General features: G+C 39.0%; 3 protein-coding genes across 5 annotated transcripts; 2 read left to right on the top strand and 1 right to left on the bottom strand.

Moving 5' to 3' along the window:
• Positions 1–1,610: 1,610 nt before the first annotated feature.
• LOC111322954 (E3 ubiquitin-protein ligase parkin) lies at positions 1,611–16,344 on the top strand. 3 transcript variants are annotated; one of them, XM_022926209.2, is made up of 12 exons: positions 1,611–1,751; positions 2,942–3,169; positions 4,614–4,770; positions 5,007–5,125; positions 6,086–6,169; positions 6,682–6,797; positions 7,827–7,972; positions 12,486–12,547; positions 13,611–13,745; positions 14,008–14,100; positions 14,820–14,937; positions 15,468–16,344. In XM_022926209.2, the coding sequence occupies exons 2-12, from the start codon at positions 2,972–2,974 to the stop codon at positions 15,572–15,574; spliced, it is 1,335 nt and encodes a 444-aa protein (XP_022781944.2). In that variant the 5' UTR covers positions 1,611–1,751; positions 2,942–2,971; the 3' UTR covers positions 15,575–16,344. The 3 variants fall into 3 exon arrangements, with proteins under 3 accessions (XP_022781944.2, XP_088587430.1, XP_022781936.2); XM_088731304.1 differs by lacking the exon at positions 1,611–1,751 and adding an exon at positions 1,972–2,022; XM_022926201.2 differs by lacking the exon at positions 1,611–1,751 and adding an exon at positions 2,007–2,022 and having other exon boundaries at positions 2,952–3,169.
• On the bottom strand, positions 8,285–11,836 carry LOC111322970 (uncharacterized). Its single transcript, XM_022926221.2, has 2 exons — positions 11,462–11,836; positions 8,285–9,683 (listed from the first exon to the last, which is right to left on the bottom strand). The coding sequence occupies exon 2, from the start codon at positions 9,663–9,665 to the stop codon at positions 8,580–8,582; it is 1,086 nt and encodes a 361-aa protein (XP_022781956.2). The 5' UTR covers positions 9,666–9,683; positions 11,462–11,836; the 3' UTR covers positions 8,285–8,579.
• Positions 16,345–17,052: 708 nt separating the features above from the next.
• LOC111324080 (uncharacterized) lies at positions 17,053–23,757 on the top strand. Its single transcript, XM_022927580.2, has 6 exons — positions 17,053–17,383; positions 18,656–19,111; positions 19,782–20,157; positions 20,898–21,133; positions 22,475–22,603; positions 22,939–23,757. Exons 1-6 carry the CDS (start codon positions 17,275–17,277, stop codon positions 23,109–23,111), a joined length of 1,479 nt encoding a protein of 492 aa, XP_022783315.1. The 5' UTR covers positions 17,053–17,274; the 3' UTR covers positions 23,112–23,757.
• The last annotated feature ends 41 nt before the right edge of the window (positions 23,758–23,798 follow it).

Genomic DNA, 23,798 nt, shown 5'->3' with positions numbered 1-23,798 from the left:
ATATACTTTTATTCAACAGTTTACAGTTATATTCAACATTTTATATTGATTTTCAACGACACGCATTTTCTTTTCATATTCAACCAAAATTATTTTCATGCAACAACAATATTTAATCAACTTCAATAGCTGAATTTATTTTACTCAACAAAGTTAATTGTTCAACTTCAGTCCAAACTTTTTACCCAAAAAAAATGATTATTCAACTTCTACCATACATAGTTATTTAATGACATACCTTCTATTATGACTAAGTGTTTGAAAGTTCCCGGACATTCAAAATATCGTCATTCAACAAAATTCCCCGCCCCTACCCCCGAACTACCCCCAAACATGAAAACCATTCCCTTCCAATACAAAGATTATGGATTGGAACCCGATCATTCAATTTGCGCCAAAAATAAAAATGGCAGCCACAACACTGGACGAAGATTCATTCTTCAATTGCTTTGAGGATGTTATAAGCTTGTTAAATGTTTGTGAAGAGGGAGAAAACAGTATTTCCCGACCATTCCTGTTAATATATTATTTTATTTCAGATGTCTACCAAAGGGAAAATAATCCAATCAATGGTCATGTACGAGGTCATTTCAAAACGTAAAATGGCTTTGGATCAGTTGAGAAAAGGATTGATTACCCTTGGTGTTCTTGATGAGATGTCAAAGCACCCACATTTGTTTGAGAGTGTGTTCACCTTTAAACCTGTTGAGCTGACACCAGCGATAGTTAGAGAGTATCTCAAATATCCAGATGAATTAAGTGACCAAATTGAGTACCAGATATTCTGCTAAGTGAGTACAGTTTGGAGTATTCCTTAACCCCAGTTCTGTCAATTTTCGGCACCAACTGTGGAACAAAACCCTTAAATTTCCAGCAACCTCAGTCAACTCTCCTTTGCACTCGTTTACAATCAGTAACACGTTTTCGACAAATTTTGCCGCTGATTCTAAGCAATTGATCACCCTCTCTATAAATGGTCGGGAAATACTGTCTTCTCCCTCTTCACAAACAAGCTTATAACATCCTCAAAGCAATTGGAGAATGAATCTTCGTCCAGTGTTGTGGCTGCTATTTTGATTTTTGGCGCAAATTGAATGATCGGGTTCCAGTCCATAATCTTCGTATTGGAAGGGAATGGGTTTCATGTTTGGGGGTAGTTCGGGGGTAGGGGCGGGGAATTTTGTTGAGTGACGATATTTTGAATGTTCGGGAACTTTCGAACGCTTAGTCATAATAGAAGGTATGTCATTAAATAACTATGCATGGTAGAAGTTGAATGATTGTTTTTGTTGAGTAAAAAGTTTGGACTGAAGTTGAACAATTAAATAAATTTTTTTGAGTAAAATAAATAGCTATTGCAGTTGAATAAATATCGTTGTTGAATGAAAATAATTTTGGTTGAATATGAAAAGAAATGCGTGTTGTTGAACATAAATATAAAATGTTGAATATAATTGTAAACTGTTGAATAAAAATATATTTTGTTGAGCATAAATATAAGTTGTTGAATATAAATATGCAAGTTGTTGAATTTTGCAACATTTGGCTAACCATAGCTTACAGCTTTACACTTTTTTTCCTTTTCTAATTTTTTGGTGCGGACAAAGTGTGCGCGCTGTCAGTCGACTAGGGAGAGGAAGTGATGACCCTCCCCTCCCCTGTGACAAACAAACCTGGAAGTGAAACTAAGTTGAAGCGTTCCAAGTAGCTGTGTATTTTACTGTGGTTTGGAGCATTTTCAGCGATATTAGGTAATCAAGATGACACGTGTGTGTAATTAATGCTGTAACAATACGCGCTGATAGTATTTTTTCGAAATTATACTTCATGAATCGGGCTTTTGCTCCTTTTAGTCTAGGATTGACTCGAGGAATTTGAGCAAAAACATCGAATAATTGTGATCAAAAATCGTATAATTTCTAACCATTCGGTGATTGTTTGAAAAATGCCTCAATTAAAAAACCTTGCTATCGAAAATTTCTTTAATTTTCGTTCTCTTTCATGACTATTTCCTGGTTGAAGGTAATTATTGTAGGCTCCTAAATTACAAAGTTACTTTGAATCACTACCAGTTTAGTGTCGTTATGATAATATACAGTAAAAAACGTAAATTTTTCAAAGTTCCCACGCTGAGGTCTTAGATCTTTCAGTCAATTAATGTCAAACGTATGATGCACGATTAAATTAATCGTTATGCACTCGGAGGTGATGCAGACGTAATGTATAATCTTATTTTCTACTATAGAATTCTATGTGTTCACTCGAACAGAGATGATATTGTTTTAACGCTAAGTGCTGAAATAATGAAATAATTTCTTGGTTTAGACAAGGGTTTACTATGTGCACACTTCATTGCTAGCTTGACATTATTTTTCTTGTGTAAACTAACTCACATAATACCCTATCTTCATCATAATACCCGATCTTCATCTGCCGGTAACTATTAAATAAACTAGTCCAGGCTAAATCAACATAAAAACTCATTCTCAAGGATTGGTTGTAAAATTTGGAATAGCATCCCAGGAAACGTAAGGAATCTTCCAAAAGATATTTTCAAGAAAAAGCTAACAACAATATTATTTCAAAATCTTCAAATTCAAGATAGTTATGTTGACGTAGAATGAATAATCAATGATGTGTCAAAAGTTAAATCCAGTTAATAGTAGTGTATAAGTTATGTATTCTTCTGTTTATTGTCATGTGTTTCTGTTTCTGTATTTTTATCTCATACTGTCATTTCTGCTTTTAAATTAATGATTTCATATTTAATTTCTGCTTCTTGTATATCTTTTGTTGAACCGAAATCTATGTAAGATGTTTTAGTGTCCACACACTGCCCGCCGAGACTAGCTATGCTATTTGTGGGTAGTGGTTGATTATGTTAAGTTAAGTTTAACGCCATTAGAATTAGAATAATGGTTATTTCCTGGTCTCTTCAAAGTTTCCTACAGATTGGCATATTGACAATAGAATGGCAACAGCAAGGAGACGAGAGAGGTTCACTATCTTTGTGCGATTTAACTCCAACACCAACATACCAGTCACTATTGACCTACAATGGACAGTGTTGAGGCTTAAACAAGAGATAGCTACCAGTCAAGGAGTTGAAGCTTCAGAGTTGCGAATAATTTTTGCAGGGCGAGAACTGAAAGATGATCTTCAACTGAAGGTATGCATCAGTGTTTACTCTACGAAATCTGCTGGTATTTTCATTAAAGAAACACAAATCGCTTATATGATCTATGTCATTTTATTAGTGGTGTACATCTAACATCTGTCAACATCGTTAGCACAAAGGAACTGCTTCATTTGGAATTTCTATACAATTAGTTTAATCAATATCGGGTTTGGCTTTATTATGGGTAGGATATTTCAGTGAAGGAAAAAGGTTCAAAGGAAACTGCAAAACAAAGGCCATAGTGTGTAAGGGGTGGGCCTGCAGATGCAGAGTACCTTGCATTTAACTTTGATTTTGACTTTGCTTTTTTTAAAATAGTTGTTTACCTGGCTCCGGTTGTTCGAAGGATGGATAATGCTATACACTGGATAAATCTCTATCCGGTGGATAGCGTAGTACGTTTTGGTAACGCTCATCCGCTGGATAGCCATTTATCTGTTGGATAGCGTTATCCACCCTTTGAACAACCGGAGCCTGAAGTTTATATGATCAAATGTTACTATGGATGTTTTTTATGTAGAGAGGTTCTTTAAGGAAAAACTGGAAGTGTCACTGTGTTATTTTCACATATATGGAGGTGGCATGGCTGAGTGGCTAGGGTGCTGGACTTGTAATGCGGCGTCCCGTGTTCAAGTCCTCTGCCCTGCCATTCACTGGATTTGTTCTCGGGTTGCCCCTAGTTCAACTCCTTGGCTGCACTCTGTAAATAGCCCACTAGTCTGCCTCCTACCAGCAGTGGGGATCTTCCAGCACCTAGTTAGGCTACATTGTGGCTGAAAAGCCCCCATGGGGAGCTTCAATTAACATATTTATTTTTTTATTATTTATTTTTATTTTCAATGCGCCCTTTGTTGGGAGGTTCATCTAACATCAAACCATTTCACTCATGCACCGGCTCAAATTTCCCAAAATTTCTTTTGCATAGTTTGCTGTTGCAGTTGCAAAACTTTCTGTAATCAGTGTCTGGTATGACTGAAATCAATTTGTAACAAAATTTCTCTGAAAAGGGTCAATAACATATTTTATTACACGACTCGGGCAGTCAGAGGGCCAGTAACTAAAATCAACCAATCATAATGCTCTATTGCCGGTCAATATTCTCTCAATATTGGACCGGGCACTGTCCCAAATGGTCCCGAATGATACTGCACTTGTGTCCCTTTGAACTTCAGTCGTATAATAAATCTCTTATTAACCAAGCTTGCTCAGGACCGTACTGGAAGAATATCGGCCCTCGGTCTTTTTTGTACAGACCGAGCGCAGCAAGGTCCGTACTGTCAAGACCTCGTGCTGATATTCTCCCAGTACAGCCCTCGCGCATGGTTAATAAGATATATGTTTTGCTTGGTTGTGTAATGCTATTCTATTCCATAGATTAAATAATAAATGTCATAATAAATATTTATTTATCATGTGTTGAATCAACTTGAACTAGGATGCAGAGATTCCTCACCAAAGTGTTATTCATGCTATCCGAGGTGGCCGCTGGTCGGCGAGACCTAGTAGACCTGGCAAAATAATGCCATTGGCCAAAGTTAAACTTTCCACTGTGGGTGAAGATGAAGAGAGAGCAGCGACTTCAACAGATGGAGGTATGTAGAAATGTCAGTAAAAACTGCCATTATGATATATTTTGGGGGAATGAAATGGATTAATGAGGGGAATGGTTGAGACTGGTTATTTGGTTTTATCAACTGAGTGATAACCTGAATTGGTCACTGTAAAGTGTTTCTAAGTATAATGTTTCTAGCACCAAAACCCTTTGTCAAAGCAAATTTGCTATTCACTTATCTTCCCTCCCTTCAAATTCCTGTTTTTTATCTTAAAGCACCTTCCCAGCGGCAGACCCAGTATTTTGTTTACTGCAAGACTTGTAAAGAGGTTACTCCAGGAAAGTTGAGGGTTTGTTGCTCTCTGTGCAAAGAAGGGGCAATTGTTCTTCAGCAGGTAAATTATTCTAAGCATTTAATTTTCAATTATTAGTTGATGTTGATGCAAAGTAATAATAGGAAGTAACGATTTACAAAAGAAATATACTCTCAAAAGGTTTTTACAAAAAATGAGGTTTGAATTGAATGACATGATATTCTCTCACTGTTTTTGATGGTATTACTGTCTGAAAGACAAGTTTTATGGTAATTGCTAAAATTATTCTTCACCTAATCTTTGGGAGCCACATGTCAATTTTTTCTCAAAGTGCCCCTCTCCTCCCAGGAATGTAAATTGAGTGATAGCAGTCAACTGTCAGGTAAACCTGTGGGGAGGGGGGTTAGGGTAACCTGTAATGGATTGGCATTCCATCCAGGGGGGGGGGGGTACGTAGCAGTACTCTTTGCCTCTTCATGCTACAAAAACTGGGATAAGCTCCAGTGGTGTGCGTATTCTCCATGCTGTTCTCAAAACATTTCCAAAGGCACTGACAAGGAGAGTTTGTTTAACAATTAAGAGCTTCTTTAGTTGATGATCATTTTCTCAATTCTTGTGACCTTCATGTATGATTCAGTGGTGATATTGTAAGGAGAAATTAGATGCTGGTCACTCTCAGGCATCAAAGAGTTAATATGATGTCTGCAGAGTGACTGTACTTGAATAGACTGCGGGTAACAAATAGTCACAGTGATTGTGTTATTCAGATCAGTGTTAAAATAGTAAAGGCTTTAGTGAGTTCAGTGTAGTCATTAGAAAGCAGAGGTGGTTCTAGGAGAGGGGCAGGGGGTCCAGGCCCCCCTTATTTTGGTTGCCCCCCTTATTTTGGTTAAAGAAATAAATGCAGAGGGAAAAAAGACAGCAGGTGAATTCACACAAACAAAAATGCCCCCCCCCCCTCCTCCTCCCTAGCTCAAGGTCTGGTTCTGCTACTGGAAATTGCCGTTGATTTAATGATTTACATCTTAATTTTCCTGACAGGATCCAAGTAGTTGGGAAGATGTTATGAGATCAGGAAGAATCAGAGGATCGTGTAAAAAATCAGGCTGTGAAGGGAGTATAGCGGTATAAGAAAGAGCTCTACTACTTACTCTTGTTAGGATAGCACAGACTCTGATAATTAGAATCATTATTTGAGAAGTCAGTACAATCTGCAGGATTCCATCAAAGCCTGAATTTTTCAGGCTTCTCTTTTGCAATTACTTAAAGAGAAGCTCACCTGCGAGGATCACGGCTTAATTTAATTTTCAATCTACAGGTCAAATGTAATTTATTTAATTACAAATGGTATCACATTATCCTTAACTTTTATCTGAATGGTTCTGCTTGAAGTGACCGTACAATACAGGTGGAAGACAATACAACCAGGCTGTTGGTACTAACTAAATATTAATAGAGGTGATCGTGAAATAAAGGTGAAAAAATTTCGGGGCTTTCACAAACGACAGATTCGACTGTATTTGGTCGCGTGATACATCTAAACTTATCGCGTTCGTGCAAAAATAATTGATGGATTATGATTTGTGATTTGCAATTCTGACGTCGCCAACAATCGGCTTTTGGTTACCTGTTTTTAGGAGTTTTACTTTAAGTGTGCACAACATACTGCTGCCGAGGGAGACAGATGTGTAGCACTAACTTTGATTCGGTCAAACACCAGAGACATTCCTTGTTTGGCCTGTGCTGATAACAGGTAAGTCACGTCATCAAGTTTTTTTTTTTTATCACTGACTGATGAGAGCCTTGGGTATCTAACTTGCTGGCTGAGCTACAGCAAATGCAAACCTAGTTTAACCGCAAGTTATCTAATATCGATAGGCGACAAATAAACTATTTTTTCCAAGTGATAGTTCCCAGTATTCAAACGTTAGGTACAATACGATGAAAGTCATCATTTGAAATTTAATTCCCATATTCATGACTTATTCATAAGATGATCATCCAACTTCGACACGCCAATTTCGTCACGTGCATGTGGTTTGAAACCCCGGTGAAACACTGGAATGACGGGCTATCCATGAGGTTCACATAATATCAAACCCTTGAGTTTGATAAAGCATCAAACTCTAGCGAATTCATTTCTTGATTTGAATAGCAACAACAGACTTTCCGATAACACGTGAAAAATTCGTGAATATTTTCATTTTCTTTCATCCATTTTCTCGTGTTTGAAAACCCTGATGAAACCCTCGCACTCGTTTTTAAAATAGTAATTCAAGGTGGGAGGCTAAGCTGTTTTTAGCCAACAGAACCGCCGGAATTTTTGCTGTCTTATAGGCGATCGGGAACAAACGCTTGGCGAGCGCGAAGCACCAGTCACGCGCGAGGAGGAGCGCGAAAGAATAAGTTAGTTTTTCTTCCCCTCGTGCGTGACTCACTTCGCGCTCGTCTCGCATTTTGAGCTCGTCTCGCTCTTGCCTCCGTTTGACTGAAAAAGGAAAAAACAAATTGCGCTTGTTTTGCCGGCTGAGTTTGCAAACATTTTGTCTCGCGAGCTGCAAAGCATTTGAAGGATCACGATAACCGCCTAGCTGCCATTTGCCTCTCAAATAATCTCATAAATTTGAACTTGGATTTTATCTGTTCCTTGAGGGCTCACTCGCAAAACGGTGAGCATCGAGGAACAGACACAGATAATGTCTGCCGACAAAATCCTGACCACTGATTTTCATGCCAAAGGGAGGCGATTGTTCATTTGGTCACAAATTCAATCGTGTTGCAGGGATCCTGTTTTGGTTTTCCCTTGCGCCGATGGACACGCTGTATGTTTGGAGTGCTTTGCAATCTACTCTACAACAAAACTGAATGACAGGCAGTTTGTACATAGCGAGACCTACGGCTATACCCTGCCGTGCCCGGGAAGTTCAGGTGAGACCAAAATATGAAAAAACATTTAGTAATCGTTCAAAACTTTGAGTGAATGTCACTTGTTCCCTTGTTGAAGAGGTGAGGGGAGCTCATACTCATAGCTGTGGCTCCAACGAGGACTTTTAAATTCAGGTTCAAACGCGCTTTCCTTAAGGAAATTGAAGAAAGAAATAGGAAGTAAAACTAGGAAATGCTGTTGAACGTTGTAGGTTGAACGCAATTATTTTAGCACGTTTCTTTCGGGGTGCCCTGCAAGCAGAGCCCCGGCTCTGTTCGTAGGTTTTTCCAGGGAAATTAAAAGAGAAAGCCAGGTTTCTCCAGGTTAATTTTGTTCTCTTCAACACAATGGAACACAATGGAACACAACTAAACTCTCACTACGTGAATAAAGAGGGTAAGTCTCCTAAAGAAACTGTGTATAAGGGGTGTATCAGGTTAGTTGGGTTTTATCACAAGCTGATAACCTGGTTTTACCAATTAAGAAAATAACAAAGTACAAACGCTTACACATTTTCAAACTATTTCACTACATGATTGGGTTTTTGCTTTAAATCGATCTCAAACAATGTCTTAACATAGTTTTGCTTTTAACCTTAAGGTTATAGTATCATTCCTTTTTGAACATTTTGCCGATTTCCTTCAGAACATCTAGGGTAAATTGTTGATATCGGCTCTCAGCTTCAAGTTGTTGCTGTAGAATTCTTTTCAATAAGTCCTCCTCCCTTTTGCGGCTGTCCTCTAAAAACTCCCGTAAGATGGCGATCATGCTAAGATCTTCCCGACGGCTCTGAGGTGTTTTGAGCGGTTTTGGATTCTTCCTCGGTTTTTTCCGAGGAAGTGGTTCGGTGGGGGCGATGAGAGGTCTTTTTGAGCCCCGAGCTGTCATTTCTTCGGAGTAGCTCTCGTCCTCTGATGATTCGTCTTCGCTCGCAAAACTCTTTGGTGCATGCAGAAGTTCCATGCTGACTGCCGTCGCTGGAGAAGGCTGAGAAATAGCTGTGGAGTATACTTGTACGGGGATGGGGTATTGGTCTGCTTGGCTAGCTGCTATTGGTGCATTCAGTGGCGTGGGTGGTGGGGCCGGTTTGATGGGACGCAAATGTCTGCTTGTAAACGTGTCCGAAGGAATCGCACTGGGAAAGGTTAATGTGGGAGAAGGAGTAACAACAGTTTGAGAAGCAACGACGCCATTGGCAATGGTGTGCTCGGCCGGTATGTTGATGCGTACCACCTCTTCTTCGCGAAATAGATCGCTTTTATTGTTAAGAATCTCTTTTACTTGGTCGTGGTAGGGAAATGAATGAGGTAATTGGTCCTTTGTTCGTTTGTATTCCGCGAGCAGGTTCTTTATCCGCACCTTGCATTGATTCCCTGTTCTGGGCCCCAGCGAGCAATGCGCTACTCGCCTGTTGAATTCCTTGGCAATCATGTTCCATTCTTCGTAATTTCGTTTCTTGCCCTTGATAATTCTATAGTTTGCCCTCCAAAGGCTTAGCAGGGCCATGGTTTCTGGATCTGTCCAACGGGAAGAATTAATAGTTCCCAGGGCTTCTTCGCCATTCCCCTCCTGGCCCTTCACCTGTTGACCGGGAAGAATGACTTCTATTGTGGTAGTTTTTACACCCTCCCCCACTGTCATCGTGTTTGAGTTGGACACTGTAGCCATGGAAACCGTTGTAGGGTGTTGTGACATCGCTTACACGCGTGATATCTGTTGAGAGTTTAAAGGGGGAAGGGAGGGTGAGGTTAGTTTTTGTGCTATTTTTTTTTATAAAGCTTTCCAATTACTCAGGCACTCCTCAGGTGCCCTGTGTTTAAAGTAGGGGTTCAGTCCAATCTCAAATCTCCGTGTAGGTTCTGTGTGAGTCCAAAATTTTCACATGTGGACTTCAAGAACTGATTGAAAAGAACGAAAAAAAAAGCAGTATAAAGCGTGTCTGTACTTTACCATTACAAGCGCTTGAATACACGCACATTTATGCATTATTATATCATTGCTTTAAGCCAGAGGACACAACGTAAGTTGGGAATAATAACACTAATATTAATAATAATAATAATAATAATGATAATAATAATAATAATGATAATAATAATAATAATGATAATAATAATAATAATAATATTGATAATTAAGGGTAATAAAAGCGTAAATTAACATATATGATAAAATGTAACATTTTAATTCAAATGCATATAAACAAAAATCTGTTAAAAGTAGTAAAACTTATACTTCATTAATCTTTTAGAAATCTTTGCACGAATCTAATGAAATCTAATTTTGAAAGGCGTTTAAAATTGGACTTCAAAATAATTAAAATAAAGAAATTAATCAAAGTTTTAATAATATCCATTTGGATCTGATTAAAGGTAGTTAACAAAGATGTGTCGTAATCAAAGTCTATCAAAAACTATCAGAATTTATCTCATTGCGAATATTGGAAGGCAAGCTGTCCTACATCTTCAATACTGCGGCCGACAAAGCGCGGTCACCGAGTGTTACTTTATTTACACTGGTTGGCTCTCCTGGAGAAGTCCATTGTTCGACCTTAGGCTATAATTTTACTTTCCAATGAGTAGCTGTTCCGCTATGTCTAGCTTTAAAAGTTAGAAAGGGAATTTTCAAATCTAGGAAATGCTAGAATAGAGCCAAACAAACATACTAGAGTACCTTGTTAAAAAAACAACCAAGACTAAAGTTAATCCTGATGAAATAGTTGTTGAGGGGTTTCTTCGCAGTGTTAGGTCTTTTGACCCTAAGTAGACTCCAGTTGTAATATTATTTACGAGAATATTCGAGTGCTAATTATATGTAATCTGTCGTCTTGAAATTGTAAAATCTACTTAATTTATCTTACCAGAAATTATCCCAGAATAAGTTTATTCTTTGAGGTAAATCTACGGTAAGCGTGAAAGAAATTCGCGGTTCAAACGAAACAAACGTTTCGAACCTAGCGACCCCTTTGAGATATACCGACAGCTTAAGTGTATGTCTACAAAAGAACAACAATTGAAATTTTAGACAACCGCCTCCTGTCATAAAACAAGAACTAATTCCTTGAAATGAAAGCACAGATTGAGAAACACACGAATGTGCTTTAGATTGGGTTGGCGTTTCAAAGCTTGACGATAAGCCATCGTGATGCCGTAATGAATTGTAATTTGAAACAACTTGATTTTGATCGAAGTAGCTTAGAATATACCTACGTCTCTTATATTGAATCGCAACGTTTCAATGTAATTTCACTCCATGTTCATCCTAACCTTTGCCTCAATTGTCGAATTTTTAAGTAGAATCAAAGAATTATATTCTTGAACTGAATACAACGATATAAACAACGAACACAGTGTTAAGACAATCATAAAATGTGCAACTCGCTCGAGCCGAGATCGACGCAATGCTAATGACGGATTCAAACGTGTTTAGAATGCTAAATCGCTTTCCACAGGGCTTTCTTAAATCGCAACTGTAAAATTGAAAATACTTACCAACTGTTATTCGAACAATTTTGAAGTTCTGTGTATGCTTCTACTGCCAGTGTAAGTTTCCTGCTTGTGCTCGTTTGAGATCAATTCTTGAAATGTTCAAATCGAAACTCGAATCGAAACTCGCTAGTCTTGAAGCGCTTGATCAAGCAATCTTTCCATATTTGGCTTTCTCACTACGCTGAAACTTCATTTGATGAAAAAATCAAACTTTTTCCTTCCATTCCTCTTAGTGCTTTAAGCTCTCAATGTACAAAATATGTCACTAGCTCGTGAGTCGTATATTCCGTCCTTTTTTATCTCCTCTCGTGGAGAAACGGTTGAAGCTCTACAGCCCGACTCAAATTTAATTCAAGCCACCCCAGTGTCAGATGCGTAGACAATAATCCTTTGTTCGAAATGTGACGTAGACGAGATCCGAGACGTGATTCGATTGTTCGCTTGATTAATCAGTCTTGCGATGCATCTCATGCATACGTGAAGACAATTTTCTCTTTGAAGGGAATTTAAGACGGCTTTTCTTGATTTCAGAAAAGAGATTATGAAGGGGTATCAGATTTAAGTCGCGCTTTATTTTTCGCAGTTTGGCACTCGATCATTCACGATATTTTGAAATTAAAAAAATGGGGAAAACCAGACAGAAAGAAAGTTTTGAAGTAATTGGTTGTTCAAGCTCTTTTTATTTATTTTTAAAGCATATGCACTTTACCGCATATTCACGAATGTTTTGAACGGAGGATATCCACTGGCGCTTTGTGTATATGTTTTTTTTTGTTGTTGTTGTTGGGAGCGTTTCCACATGCAAATCGCGAGCTTCCAGGAAAAATTCGTAATTTTAATCTCTTTGCGGATAATTATTGTAAATCTCTTACAGTCCTAATTTTATCGCTTAATATTAGGATTTGCAAGAGTTGGGAAAGAATAAGTCGCGCGATTAACTGTGTTGCTACTGTTGACTTAAGAAATGAATTTTGTGCGTTTGTTTTTAACAGGGTTCAACTTTCATTTTATCGCTTTTCTCCCACAGGCAGCTGTGACAGCGCGCTTATTCCGGAGGCTCATCATTTCCGGGTGCTCCAAGATGATCAGGTTTGTAGGTCCATGAAATCTGGAACTGGATTCTTTGAATTTTATTGTATAGTACATTTCTTATATTGCTTTCAAAACGTTAACCCTATGCGGCTTGTCCTAGCCGTAATTCTATCCCACTCTGGAAGGAGTGGTCTGGTTTCGAGCCCCGGCCGGGGACATTGTGTTGTGTTCTCAGGCAAGACACTCTACTCTCACAGTGCTTCTCTTCGCCCAGGTGTTTAAATGGGTACCGGCGAATTTAATGCAGGGGGTAACCCTGCGATGGACTAGCATCCCATCCAGGGGGGAGTAGAAATACTCCTAGTCGCTTCATGCTACGGAAACCGGAGTTAAGCGCCGGCCTGATCGGCCACTTGGCTCGTAAACAGACTCTTTTTTTTCCATACGTGTGTTGCTTGCTCCTGGTGTCGTTATTTTACCGATTTTACTTGATTTAAGCGGTTTTTTTTAATTCTGGATTTCTCTTCTAAAAGAAGAGAAAACCAGGATTAAAAAACCAGGATTAAAGAAGAGAAAACCAGGTTTAAAAAAACCGCTTAAATCAAGTGAAATCGGTGAAATAACGACACCAGGAGCAAGCAACACACGTATGGAATAAGGTAAGCCATTTTTATTTAATATTTTCACTTTTAACTATCTCTATGGATATCTTGTAGAAAATCCCATGCAAATCCTTATAAATCGATATGAAAATTGTGTTCCTTGTGTGGTTCTCAAAGAGAGCTTGGGCCGCCTGTGTATCAACTAGGTTGAAATTGCAAATTGGTCACCGTAAAGAGTTAAAAAGCTGACATTTCGAGCGTTAGCCCTTCTTCAGAGCGAATGACGAAGGGCTAACGCCCGAAACGTCAGCTTTTTAATTCTTTTTTTTTTTTTTTTTTTTTTTATACTGATTTGCTAGCGCGAAGTTTTGAGCGATTAAGTCGTAAGTCTCTCGCGCGGCTACGCCGTTCAAAACCGTCAGCTACGAAGGCAACAGTTGTGCTCTTCTGGGCCGTGTAGAACTGGAAGTGTAAGTAATACGCAACGTTTAATGTAGAGTGTATCAATTGAATTGCAGTATGACCGCTACCAGAGGTTCGGAACGGAGGAGTATGTTTTGAAAATGGGTGGCGTGCTATGTCCTGGGCGTGGCTGCGGAATGGGCCTTTTGCCTGAACCAAACATGCGCCGTATCAAGTGTGAGCATTGCCAGGTAACTAGATATACACACGGGAAAATTAATTCCACGAGTTGTTTGGCAAAAATCGATGTTCAGACGAAATTTCACCTGTTACAAACTCTTAGGGCGTAAACAACAGCTGTAATTACTCATAAGATTAGACTGTCTTCACTGATTGAAAGCTGTTCTCTCACCACAGTTTCAAGAGAAGGGATAAAATAACAGTCGTATCGAACTGGGTGAAACTGTCTTTTGCAGGCATGCTATACAGTTTCTGTTTGCTCTTCGTTTTCAGTTTGAGTTCTGTAGAGAGTGCAAGGAGCCTTTTCAGCGAGGTCACTCGTGCAATCAGAGTAACCCAAACCCAACAACAAATGCTAGGGCTAGCGTAAGTATATAACGAGTCTGAAACTCGTAACAGCCTACAAACAAACGTGGCACTAAGTGTTTCACGAGTGATCCTTGAAAATTGTGGTGTGCGGTTTTGTTTATGTATTAAAATGACTTCTAAGGCTTGTTAATTCTGATTTTAAATGCATAAATTTAACACCTTCTAAAAAATGAATAAAAAATGAATAGAATAATACAGTAAAAACCTGTGTGTAAGAACCTAGTTTTTTTCATGTCTGGCAAAATAGGTTCTTATGTTTTGGGGTATTTACTGACAACTTAGGCAAAACAGGTTCTTCATTGGTTCTTAAATATCTTTAATGCCAGACTTAATTTTCTATACTATACTGTACAATACACTGTGCACTAAACAATGTACTTAATTATACAGTTTAGAAGTTTATACCCAGGAGTACACTTTTTTAACTTGCTTTAATACATGACTGGGAGCCACAAATATAGTGGGGAAACTGTATTGTGACATGTTTTATGGAAGTGTCAAATGTATAGAAAACATTTATTTTATAGTTGCAGACATATTTTGTTACAACATTGTTTCATTATCCAGAATGACTCTTCATATAAGAACCATGCAGGTTTTGCTGGGTAAACGGGTTCTTATATTTTTGGGTATTAAAATCCAAAATTTCTGCCAAAAAGGTTCTTAATTAGTAGGTTCTTACACGCGGGTTTTTACTGTATGGGACTCCTTTTCAGAATTACCAAGTCAATTTAGAAAACGCCAGACGAGCACGCTGGGAAGCTGAAGCGCGACAAGTGATTGAGCAGATCAGCAAGAAGTGTCCCGGATGTAAGACAAACACTGAGAAAAATGGTAAGGAAAGAGGAGCCCTAACCCAATGGAACACTTCCCAACAATCCGCTAAACCTAAAAAACAACGCCTTCAGCGGCTTGTCTCACTAGGAGACCGAGCTGAAAAACATGTTAACGCGTCACTCACTCACTTCCGTGTGCTCATGCACGGAAACTTATGCAACACTACAGCAAAAGGCAGAATTTTTTAACAAACTGGACAACGGCGAGGTTTTCTTCCCTCGATGTGAAGTTAGGAAAACTTTCGCTCCAGGCATTCCAGCAGCATTGTATCCTATATTTTGAGCGCTTGTTTAAAACTGTCCGCTGAAGAGTAATTCAATTGCGAAAATCTAGGAAAATACCTGTGTATTCCTTTTGTGTCCAAGCAATTCTGTGACCAAGGCAAACCGGAAGGTTTGTTTTTCGCCATTTTTTCGGATCCGGTTTTTCTCCAAACTGTTCGGGGAGGGGTGCGGACTCATTCCTCAACCAGCGGCTGGTAATTCCAACAAAAATGTTTATTGATTTGCATTTTTGTCTTCTTTAAGGTGGATGTAACCACATGACTTGTTCTCGCTGTCGCTTTGAATGGTGCTGGATTTGTTTAATTCGTTGGAATCCCGATTGTCAGGGTTCTCACTGGTTTAGGACGTGAACGCCATGTCACGCAATCTCTCAAGGATAAGATGCTTGCTCCACAAGGATTTTGCTAGTCTAGGAAAACCTTTGGAGATATCGAGTGGAAGGATAAAGGAAAATTAGGTTTATTTCTTGACAGTTATTGAACAATTTACAATCTCGACCGAAAAGTAGCTAAACTGTAGAATTAATTTGTAAGTTTTTTTAGAAACTATTGTAGAAACTGAAAGAGGATATAGGTGATGTCTGTCGATGAAACGGACTCTTTGACGTTTGTTAACAAAAATGTAACTCTGAGTATAATAAGTGCCGACTAAAGTTGGGGAATGCACTGGAAAAAAAAATTGTGTTATTTAGTGAACTGCCTTTAAGGTTATAGTGTCGATTGAAATTTGATTGAGATACGCACTGCGATTTAAAATCGATTGCGATAAGTTCCAAGTTAACACATTTTTAATGGGAACCGTAGTTCAAGGAACTTTCTATATTCGATGCTTCAGTTAACAAAATTTAACACCGCTCCATGCTTTATCTTAGCAGTGCCTAGAAACGTGGATAGCTGCAACCATAACAGTTTAGAATGCTGAACCAGTGATTTTTATGGCTACTGACTCCTATGGAAGCGAAGCCATAATATTGCCTAATTTGTAACTGATTACTACTCTAAGCTGCGCGTATGTCTTATTATATTTGTTTTCAAACAAATCGATTATTTTTCGCAAAGCGTTCACCAAGGTTTATATAGTTTATCAGAAGTAGCCAATAAAGGTTGCGGGTTTTACTCACCCCAAGTCTGTGATTTTTGCTATTTTAATAGGGTTAGCTCACGGCTGTAAGACTGGCTTCAGTGGCTTGTAGCAGAAGACGACATCATACAAGCCTTACTATGTTATAAATAATGACCAGGTTCATTCAGTTGCAAATGCATGGCTGGTTTAGTCGTTGTTTGCTTCCCCCGCTAGCTTGTTGTGACCAATCAAACCCGTTCAAGTCGAACCTATCATGGAGCGGGACATGGAGTGAACTGGAAAACCGTCAGGAAAACGAAAAATGACAAAAGCTCTGAGGGTGGATCTTGAGAGTCTAGAGTAGGAGGGTCGAATAACTGAACTGCATGAAGCCCGCCCCCCCCCCCCATTGTGCAACCTTCTTCGAGGTCCGAATGATATCAAATATGGCCACTTTGGTATTTTTCTCTCTCCAGCCAACCACATCCACCATTGTTCTGAGTTGTACATTGAGACTTTCCTTCATTCAATTTTTCGCGTTTACAGCGTACAGGGCTTTAGTCGGTGGAAAGGCTGTATAGAGCAACTCACGAAAGAACTAGTTTACCCCAGGCTGTCACAAACAAGAAAAGCCTAGCACCGCTTAGAACTCTGTTAGGACAGGGCTGTGAACTCGGCTGAAAACTTCGAAAGTATCAATATGGCCTAGTTTTCCGCACATCTTTAGCAAATTAAAATAACAGCTATTGAAGATTGTTGCAAAGTATCTGTCACGACTCGCTTGCCATGGTTGACGCATAGCCGGAACTCACCGAAGAAAATCCTGTAAACTTCCGGCGCAGGTGTGCGGTCAGCAGCGTGCGGTGAACTAGGCAACGAAAAAGAACGAAGGAAAAATTATTCCCGCTTGGATAGAATTGTAAACATAAAGTTGTTTAACCAAATCTGATAGCGTCTACAAGGATTCCGTAACCGGATCCTTTCCAAAATGCACGAGAAAACGGATATGTTTTGCCCTTTGTGCTATAGCAACTACGGGACTGGATTTCCGCAGAGAATTCCGAGAGAGCTCGACTGCAGACATACATTTTGTACAGGTAATCATGAATGTTGTTTGAATTGTGACTCGTCTTGCGTGAATGTGGAATTCAGATTGGGCTTTCGTCCACAAATTTCATTTGAATGTTTCTCTGTGCTCTAAAATTATCGACTATGAAGTGGAGTATATATGGCCGTTTTGAATGGGAAGAATTTTTTTTTTATTCATAGTGTAGCATAGTTCTAATTGTTGTTGACGAAACTGCTCAAATAGACAAAGTAAACAGTGAAACATTTAAAGAGATTCAATTTTTTTTTACGTGAAGAAGAAAACAAGGCTTCCCTTATGGTTTATCTTGCCCTATGGGTATGTCGAAAGGGAAGTCAGAAAAGAAAATTAGCTTAATTTTTGAGAAAAACTTGTAGACTCGTAGTGTTTGTCTAATTTTCCATGGATACCCAGGCTCTTAAAATATTAACGCTAGGAAGTCGCTTGTATTAATAATTTAACAGTTCCCTGGCTATTTTGTGGTTTTATAACTTTTCGGATTTTTTCTTGAATTTCGGAAATTCGCTGGTAGACGTCAAGGAAATCTTTTCAAATTCTTTCTCAGACGTGTATTTTCTCGTGACTTTTGCGCATATGCAAATAGTCTGTTTTTGTCTTGAAACCTACTCCACCGTGCAATGCATGTCTGTGGTTCGATTAGATAAGATCAGCATTGTTGAAATAAACATACATTCTCTAAACAAAAGCTAGAAATAATCAGAGTGCTTAGGGTGATTTAGATTTAGGTTCTTTGACAAATCAGACATTATGCTCATCATGATCCAAGAAATTACCACAATTCATTGTTCTCTCAAAGTTCATTGCTTCTCTTTAGTTTTCTTCAATAGTAGATTGTTCCATAACACGGTCTGATAGCGATAAACTACTGCACATCCTTAGAGCCTGAAACACTCAGACCAGGAGGCAGCTTTTAAGGCACCCAATTCACAAACCACAGGAGTTATATCTAATGGCAGGAGTTAATATTTATTGGCAATTACTTGTGCTTGGTGGAAACGATAAAGTAAAAAATCTGTTTCCTTAATGGCTGACTCAAGCCTATCCTTAATGTCTCAATAGAAAGCTAGATTTTCAGAAGATAATGGGCTGATCAGTTTGAAGCATCCTCCCCACAGGCAACCCACAGGCATTTGACTGTCGTCCATGCCCTGGAGTAAGGCGTTTGACACGAAAAGCCTTCTCAGGGGTGGGAAATTTGAGCGTTAAGAGTTAAAAATTTACTGAAGAAGTGATATTTACTTTTGTTTTTTATTCTGCATAGAGTGTCTTGTTAAGCTACAAGAACTACAGGGCTCAGTCATAGAATGTTGTTCTTGTAAACTGCGCACTCTGTTACCTGCCAATGGTGTGGATGGACTTGTTAGAAACATGGATCTCTTAACAGCTGTGCTACGGTCTGAGGAAGAGGAACAAAAATTGTGCAACTTTTGCATTCAGAAGGTTTACCCTCCTAAACCAGCAACATTTTACTGCTCAGATTGTGAAGTATTCATGTGTGGCGGTTGTTCAGATGACATCCACTCCCAGTTGGAGTTCCGTTGCCACGACATTCATAAGGCGACTGCTGTTAAGAATGGCACAGGAGATGATAGAAGCACAGTAGTCACTTCTCGACCTTCGTCAAACCTTTCAACTTTAAGTCAACACTCATTAGGTCTCAGGCCAGGATTAAATAACAGACCATCTAGCTCGTTATTGGATTACTCTGCAATACCTGGTAACATATCGAGAAATATGTCAAATTTCATAAAGTTTGCAAATGTGTCCCATTTTTTAAGAAGTGAATTATTTAGTTTGCAATAAAGCAGATTCTGATGAAATTTTTATGCTTTAAGTGAAAAGACAAGTAAAGCCCCATAAGGTGACCTGACAATGGCAACTCAGAAACATCACCTTTCAATCCTTTTATCCCTAACAGTGACTAACAACTAATTTCCCCTTACAATATCACCCCTGAATCACACATAAGGGTTATGAGAATAAAGGAAATGATCATCTAAAAGAGCTCTAGATTGTTAAACAAATTCTCCTTCTCAGCTCCTTAGGAATGAATGGAGAACAGTATGGAGAATATGCATACTGATATTAAGGTGCTAAGGGTGAACTCCCAAATTACACCACTGTTGACAAATGCTGCCTCCAGCTCCCACTGCTGTGATTTGGGTTTGATTTTTAGTACTTCACTAGGCATGTGGCTCAGGTTTTTGGTTGGTTCATTTCCATGTCCTTAGGAATTTCCTCTGGTTTTTTACCCCTCCCCCTGCCACAAAAACCAGTTCTCCAAATTCTTTGTCCTTCTGGAAGAAGTACAGGAAGAGCATCCTCATGTTTGTTCCACTGCAAAAATTCTTAGCTATTAATTTTAATTTACATTTTGGATAATTTAGAATGTCCCACCCACAAAGAGAAGACCAAGTACTACTGTCGAAATTGCAGATGTCTATGTTGTGCATCCTGTCACAGATATGGCAATCATAAGAACCACAGTTGTTTCCAGGTTCATGAAGCTGAAGAAAAGGAAAGAAAAGCACTTGTGAAATTACAAACACAAGTTGAACAGCGTGGTGAAAAAATTATTAAGGCAAGAGGGGAAGTTCAAAGAACTATTGAAGAGGTCAAGAGGAATACAATAGAAGTAAAGGACATAGCGCGGAGATACTACAGAGAGCTGCGGGCAGCCATTGACCAAGCAGAGACAATATTGATAGAGGATATCAACAAGAGAAGCGATGTGAAGCTGAAAGCTTTGAATGAACAACTCAGGTAAACAGCTGTAATAGTTTAAGAGGAGTGTGCACCACTTGAAAAGATGATTATAACAGAGCTTTTGTAGTAGAGCACTGGTTGTAGAGCAGTTCCTTTTTCTAGGGGTAAAAGGAAAGGTGGACCTGCAATTTATTATTCTGTTCTATTCCCTTTTCCTTCCCTGTAGTCTCAAATTTTAACAGGTGTACATTGATTTTTACTTTAGAACAGTTTTGTTTGGTTCAGAAACTTGTGCTAGTGTCTCAAACAAGAAAATGTTTGACCAAAACCAAAAACGAAAAGACAATTATAATTTTTCCATGTTTAAAGCTCATTGTAGATATTCACTTAATAAGTTCTCTTTGGCTATGTGCTTTAATAACCATTGATTATCTTTTTAAGCTGGCCGTTGACTAATTACTCAATAGTCATTTTGATAACATCCACAGGGGTAGATCTAGGGAAGGGGTGCAGAGAGATGCATACCCCCCCCCCGCCCCTTACTGAGATGACCAGCGGCTTTCTAAATATAACTTCCCAGTTTTAAAAAAACCTGCTCTATCGTTTGTTATGTACTTTCAGCAGTTCACAATATAACATTAGCTAGTTATAAGCCGTTCGCCTTTTGCAATTTGTTTACGACACCTGTCAGTTACGTCATCCCTAGTTGGTGCACCTCCTCCTTAGAAAAATGTTGGATCAAGCTGAACTGTGGCTCAAAACCAAACCTTATTATTGTGAGGTCTACCTTTTTGTAGTCAAATGATCGAAATCTCAAGCCTGACGACCACTGCGTGTAGAAACTGTGACAATGCGTTGAGTCTAGACTACTACGAAATGCTGATGCTAAAGAAAGATGTTGAAACAGAAATAATGAGTGTACTAGAAATGTTGTGTGAGATAAACCCTGTGGCTAAAGCTGATCTTGGCTGTCAGTTTCCAAATCACGAAAAACTTTTGAGTAACATTCGAAGCTGTGCAAAGCTTGTTTTACGTAAGTATCTGTTTTTTTTAGTCCTTTTTTCGCGAAAAATAAGTTGCTTTACTTGTAGAGCAATTATGTATGACTTTCTAAGATAATCGGAGACTGGGTTTGTTGGCCTTAGAGCAATTTCCAATTGAGTATCGAAAGTAATGCGGATTGCTTTGGTTTTGCTAAACTTTACTCTATGATTGGTCTAAAAATGCACGCCTCTTTCTCAGCCAATCGGATTAAGAACCAAAACCAAACGCGAATTTGTTACCCGCGTTTTCCCGCGCTTCAGGCAGTTTGCTTGTATTTACTTTGTATTCTAATTGGTTCCTTGAATTATTATCTTTTTGTTCTGATTGGCTGTTGTGATTACTTTGTTCCGATTGGCTGTTTTGATTACTTTGGTTTCATTTTCGACACTCAATCGAAATACGCTCTACTACTGTGACACTGGAAAACTCGCACCACCCTCTCACCGCCAACCGTGTCAGTTGAGCTCATTGTAGCTGGTTCTCGAAGTGATATGATGTTAGCGAATCTAAGGATCAGATTAAAAGATATTCTCGCGTTTGGTTACCGTCTAAAGTTCCATTAGTTCGACTTTTTTTCTGCGCGTAACTTGTTTGGCAGTTGGCACTGGGAGTTTTTCAGTTTTCACGCTCTTTGGACTGGTTGCAATCAGGGTCCTTCCGAATCCTAGACGCCTCTCTGTTAAAGAAAAAAGGTAAAAGAACAAAGAAAATTGAAATCAATTGGTGCGTAAGGGAGGAAGGGGATACCAAGACGTAGCTTCTTTCTCGTTCCCATCGTCCCTCGATCAGCGGAGTGTGCACGATAGCCTCAGGAAGGGATACTAGGTTAAATGACAGAGCTGAATAACGTATACGCATGCGCGAGGTTTTGCCGCGGAAACACGGATTTTGAGTCGTTCGCATGGTTGATTTCCTAGTCTATTGCTTCGAGACGTCGTTTTCCTTACTGCTTTTCTTTTACAGAACAACCTCCAAAAACTTGGTACACCCCCTAAAAATTTTCAAAAATTAATTTTCTCCTTAAAACCCCTGGAAATAGGAAAATTCCTTTGACGAAAACAGAGTTCCTCGTTTTTAAAAGTCAGCCCTTATTATTTTCCGCTAATTTCGCTAAATTTTAGACCTAGGACACTTGAGCCCGCGTTGTTGACCGCATACCCACGACGTAGCATTTCATTATTCAGCTCTGTCAGGTTAAATTGCATATGCTTGGCTTATTCCCGAACACATCAATACGATGGGTTGATTGATTTACTTTTCTTTACGAGTCATCGCGAGTGGTTCGTTCTCCATCTGCCTTATCTTTTATTTTACCTTTCTTATTATGCAGCTCCAGGACCCCCAGAGAAGCTGAAGTGTGAAATCACAGACAATTACAACGTGCAGGTGAAGTGGGATCCCCCTGAAGATAACTTGTTCTTGTACCCAGTACTGGGTTACATTCTGCAAAGCAGCTCAGGTGAGATTGAAACAGAAGATTTGTAATTTCTAGTTTTGATTGAGTAACATCAGTCACAATGGCCGATCAGATCAAGCAAACAATGTTAAATGGGTCACCACATGTAAAGTGACTGAATGGCGAGAAAACGCGAATGCTCAAGTGGTTAGAGGTTTTAGGTTTGTCTTTGACTGGGTGGGAGCAGTGTGCAGTGTTTCTTACCAATCAAAGAACGAGTTTAAGTATAAGCAGAGAAATCCCGAATTATTTTTTAGCCCTATGTAAGGCAACGTAAGTAGAAGTCGTAGTATTTTGTATATGTTACAAGTGCTAAATCCGGTGTTGTCTCATTTTAGGTCCTGATAATAGCTTCTTAACTATCTACAAAGGAAACAAGTCATCACTGACAATAGACAAGACTGCAGCTAATTTACCTGTCGGAAAACAAGTGCAGTTTCGCGCATGTGCTGTAAACCTGATTGGGCAAGGACCCTGGGGGTTCTCGTACGGGATCAAAATACCCGAGTAAGGGATGACGTCACTGGCGCAGAGCGCTAAAAGTTGTTAACGTCGCCAACACGATGAAGGACTTCCAAGAGATGTCCTCGACCATTCCTGTGTGTAAAAGAGCAATTTTGTCGCTAGGACTCAAGAATATTCATCATTACTTTCATAGAATCTAAGCGATCAAACTCCACTTATATTTCACCAACTGCGTGCTTCTTTGCTCTTCCTCATCTCTCTTCCTGGAACGACCGACGAGAGAATACCAGTAGGGTCTTACTTTGCCGCTCGCGGTGCACCGCGGGATTTCGCGCAGGTGAAAGAAACAGAACACTTGATTGTGGGTTGTAAGATTTATTATGTTGATCTGCACAAATTTGCTATCAAATGCTATCAATACGGAGAGGATAAGAGGAACCGATGTTCACACATAGTCGATGAGAGTTTTTGAAATGAAAATCATTAGGTCATGATAATTTTAACCTGATTTTTAACCTGATTTTCCCAATTTAGTGAAATGAAAAGAGGTAACAAAGAGTTTTAGATTGCAAATATTGAAATATTTCTTATTTAGGTATGATATGAAGGTCAGGGAAATTAACCAGTAAATTTTTTGATGCTATTGCCATGTTTCAAAGAGATGGAGCCGAAATAAAATGATTTTCACCATACATTTTGCTATCTTTGTTCACCTGAAAGAGAGTAAGCATCT

This window comes from Stylophora pistillata, chromosome 8 (genome assembly GCF_964205215.1).
Source record: "Stylophora pistillata chromosome 8, jaStyPist1.2, whole genome shotgun sequence".
Taxonomy (NCBI): Eukaryota; Metazoa; Cnidaria; class Anthozoa; order Scleractinia; family Pocilloporidae; genus Stylophora; species Stylophora pistillata.
Note: the sequence above shows the minus strand (reverse complement) of the source record. Positions and strands in the feature narration are given on the sequence as shown.

Bases quoted from the DNA above. Each gene is read 5' to 3' on its own strand.
- LOC111322970 (XM_022926221.2), bottom strand. From the start codon at position 9,665: ATGTCACAACACCCTACAACGGTTTCCATGGCTACAGTGTCCAACTCA.
- LOC111322954 (XM_088731304.1), top strand. From the start codon at position 2,002: ATGACTATTTCCTGGTTGAAG. The intron at 3,170-4,613 runs GTATGCATCAGT...AACTTGAACTAG, and splicing joins AAGATGATCTTCAACTGAAG to GATGCAGAGATTCCTCACCA. The intron at 5,126-6,085 runs GTAAATTATTCT...TTTTCCTGACAG, and splicing joins GGGCAATTGTTCTTCAGCAG to GATCCAAGTAGTTGGGAAGA.
- LOC111324080 (XM_022927580.2), top strand. From the start codon at position 17,275: ATGCACGAGAAAACGGATATGTTTTGCCCTTTGTGCTATAGCAACTAC. The intron at 19,112-19,781 runs GTAACATATCGA...TGGATAATTTAG, and splicing joins GGATTACTCTGCAATACCTG to AATGTCCCACCCACAAAGAG. The intron at 20,158-20,897 runs GTAAACAGCTGT...ACCTTTTTGTAG, and splicing joins GCTTTGAATGAACAACTCAG to TCAAATGATCGAAATCTCAA.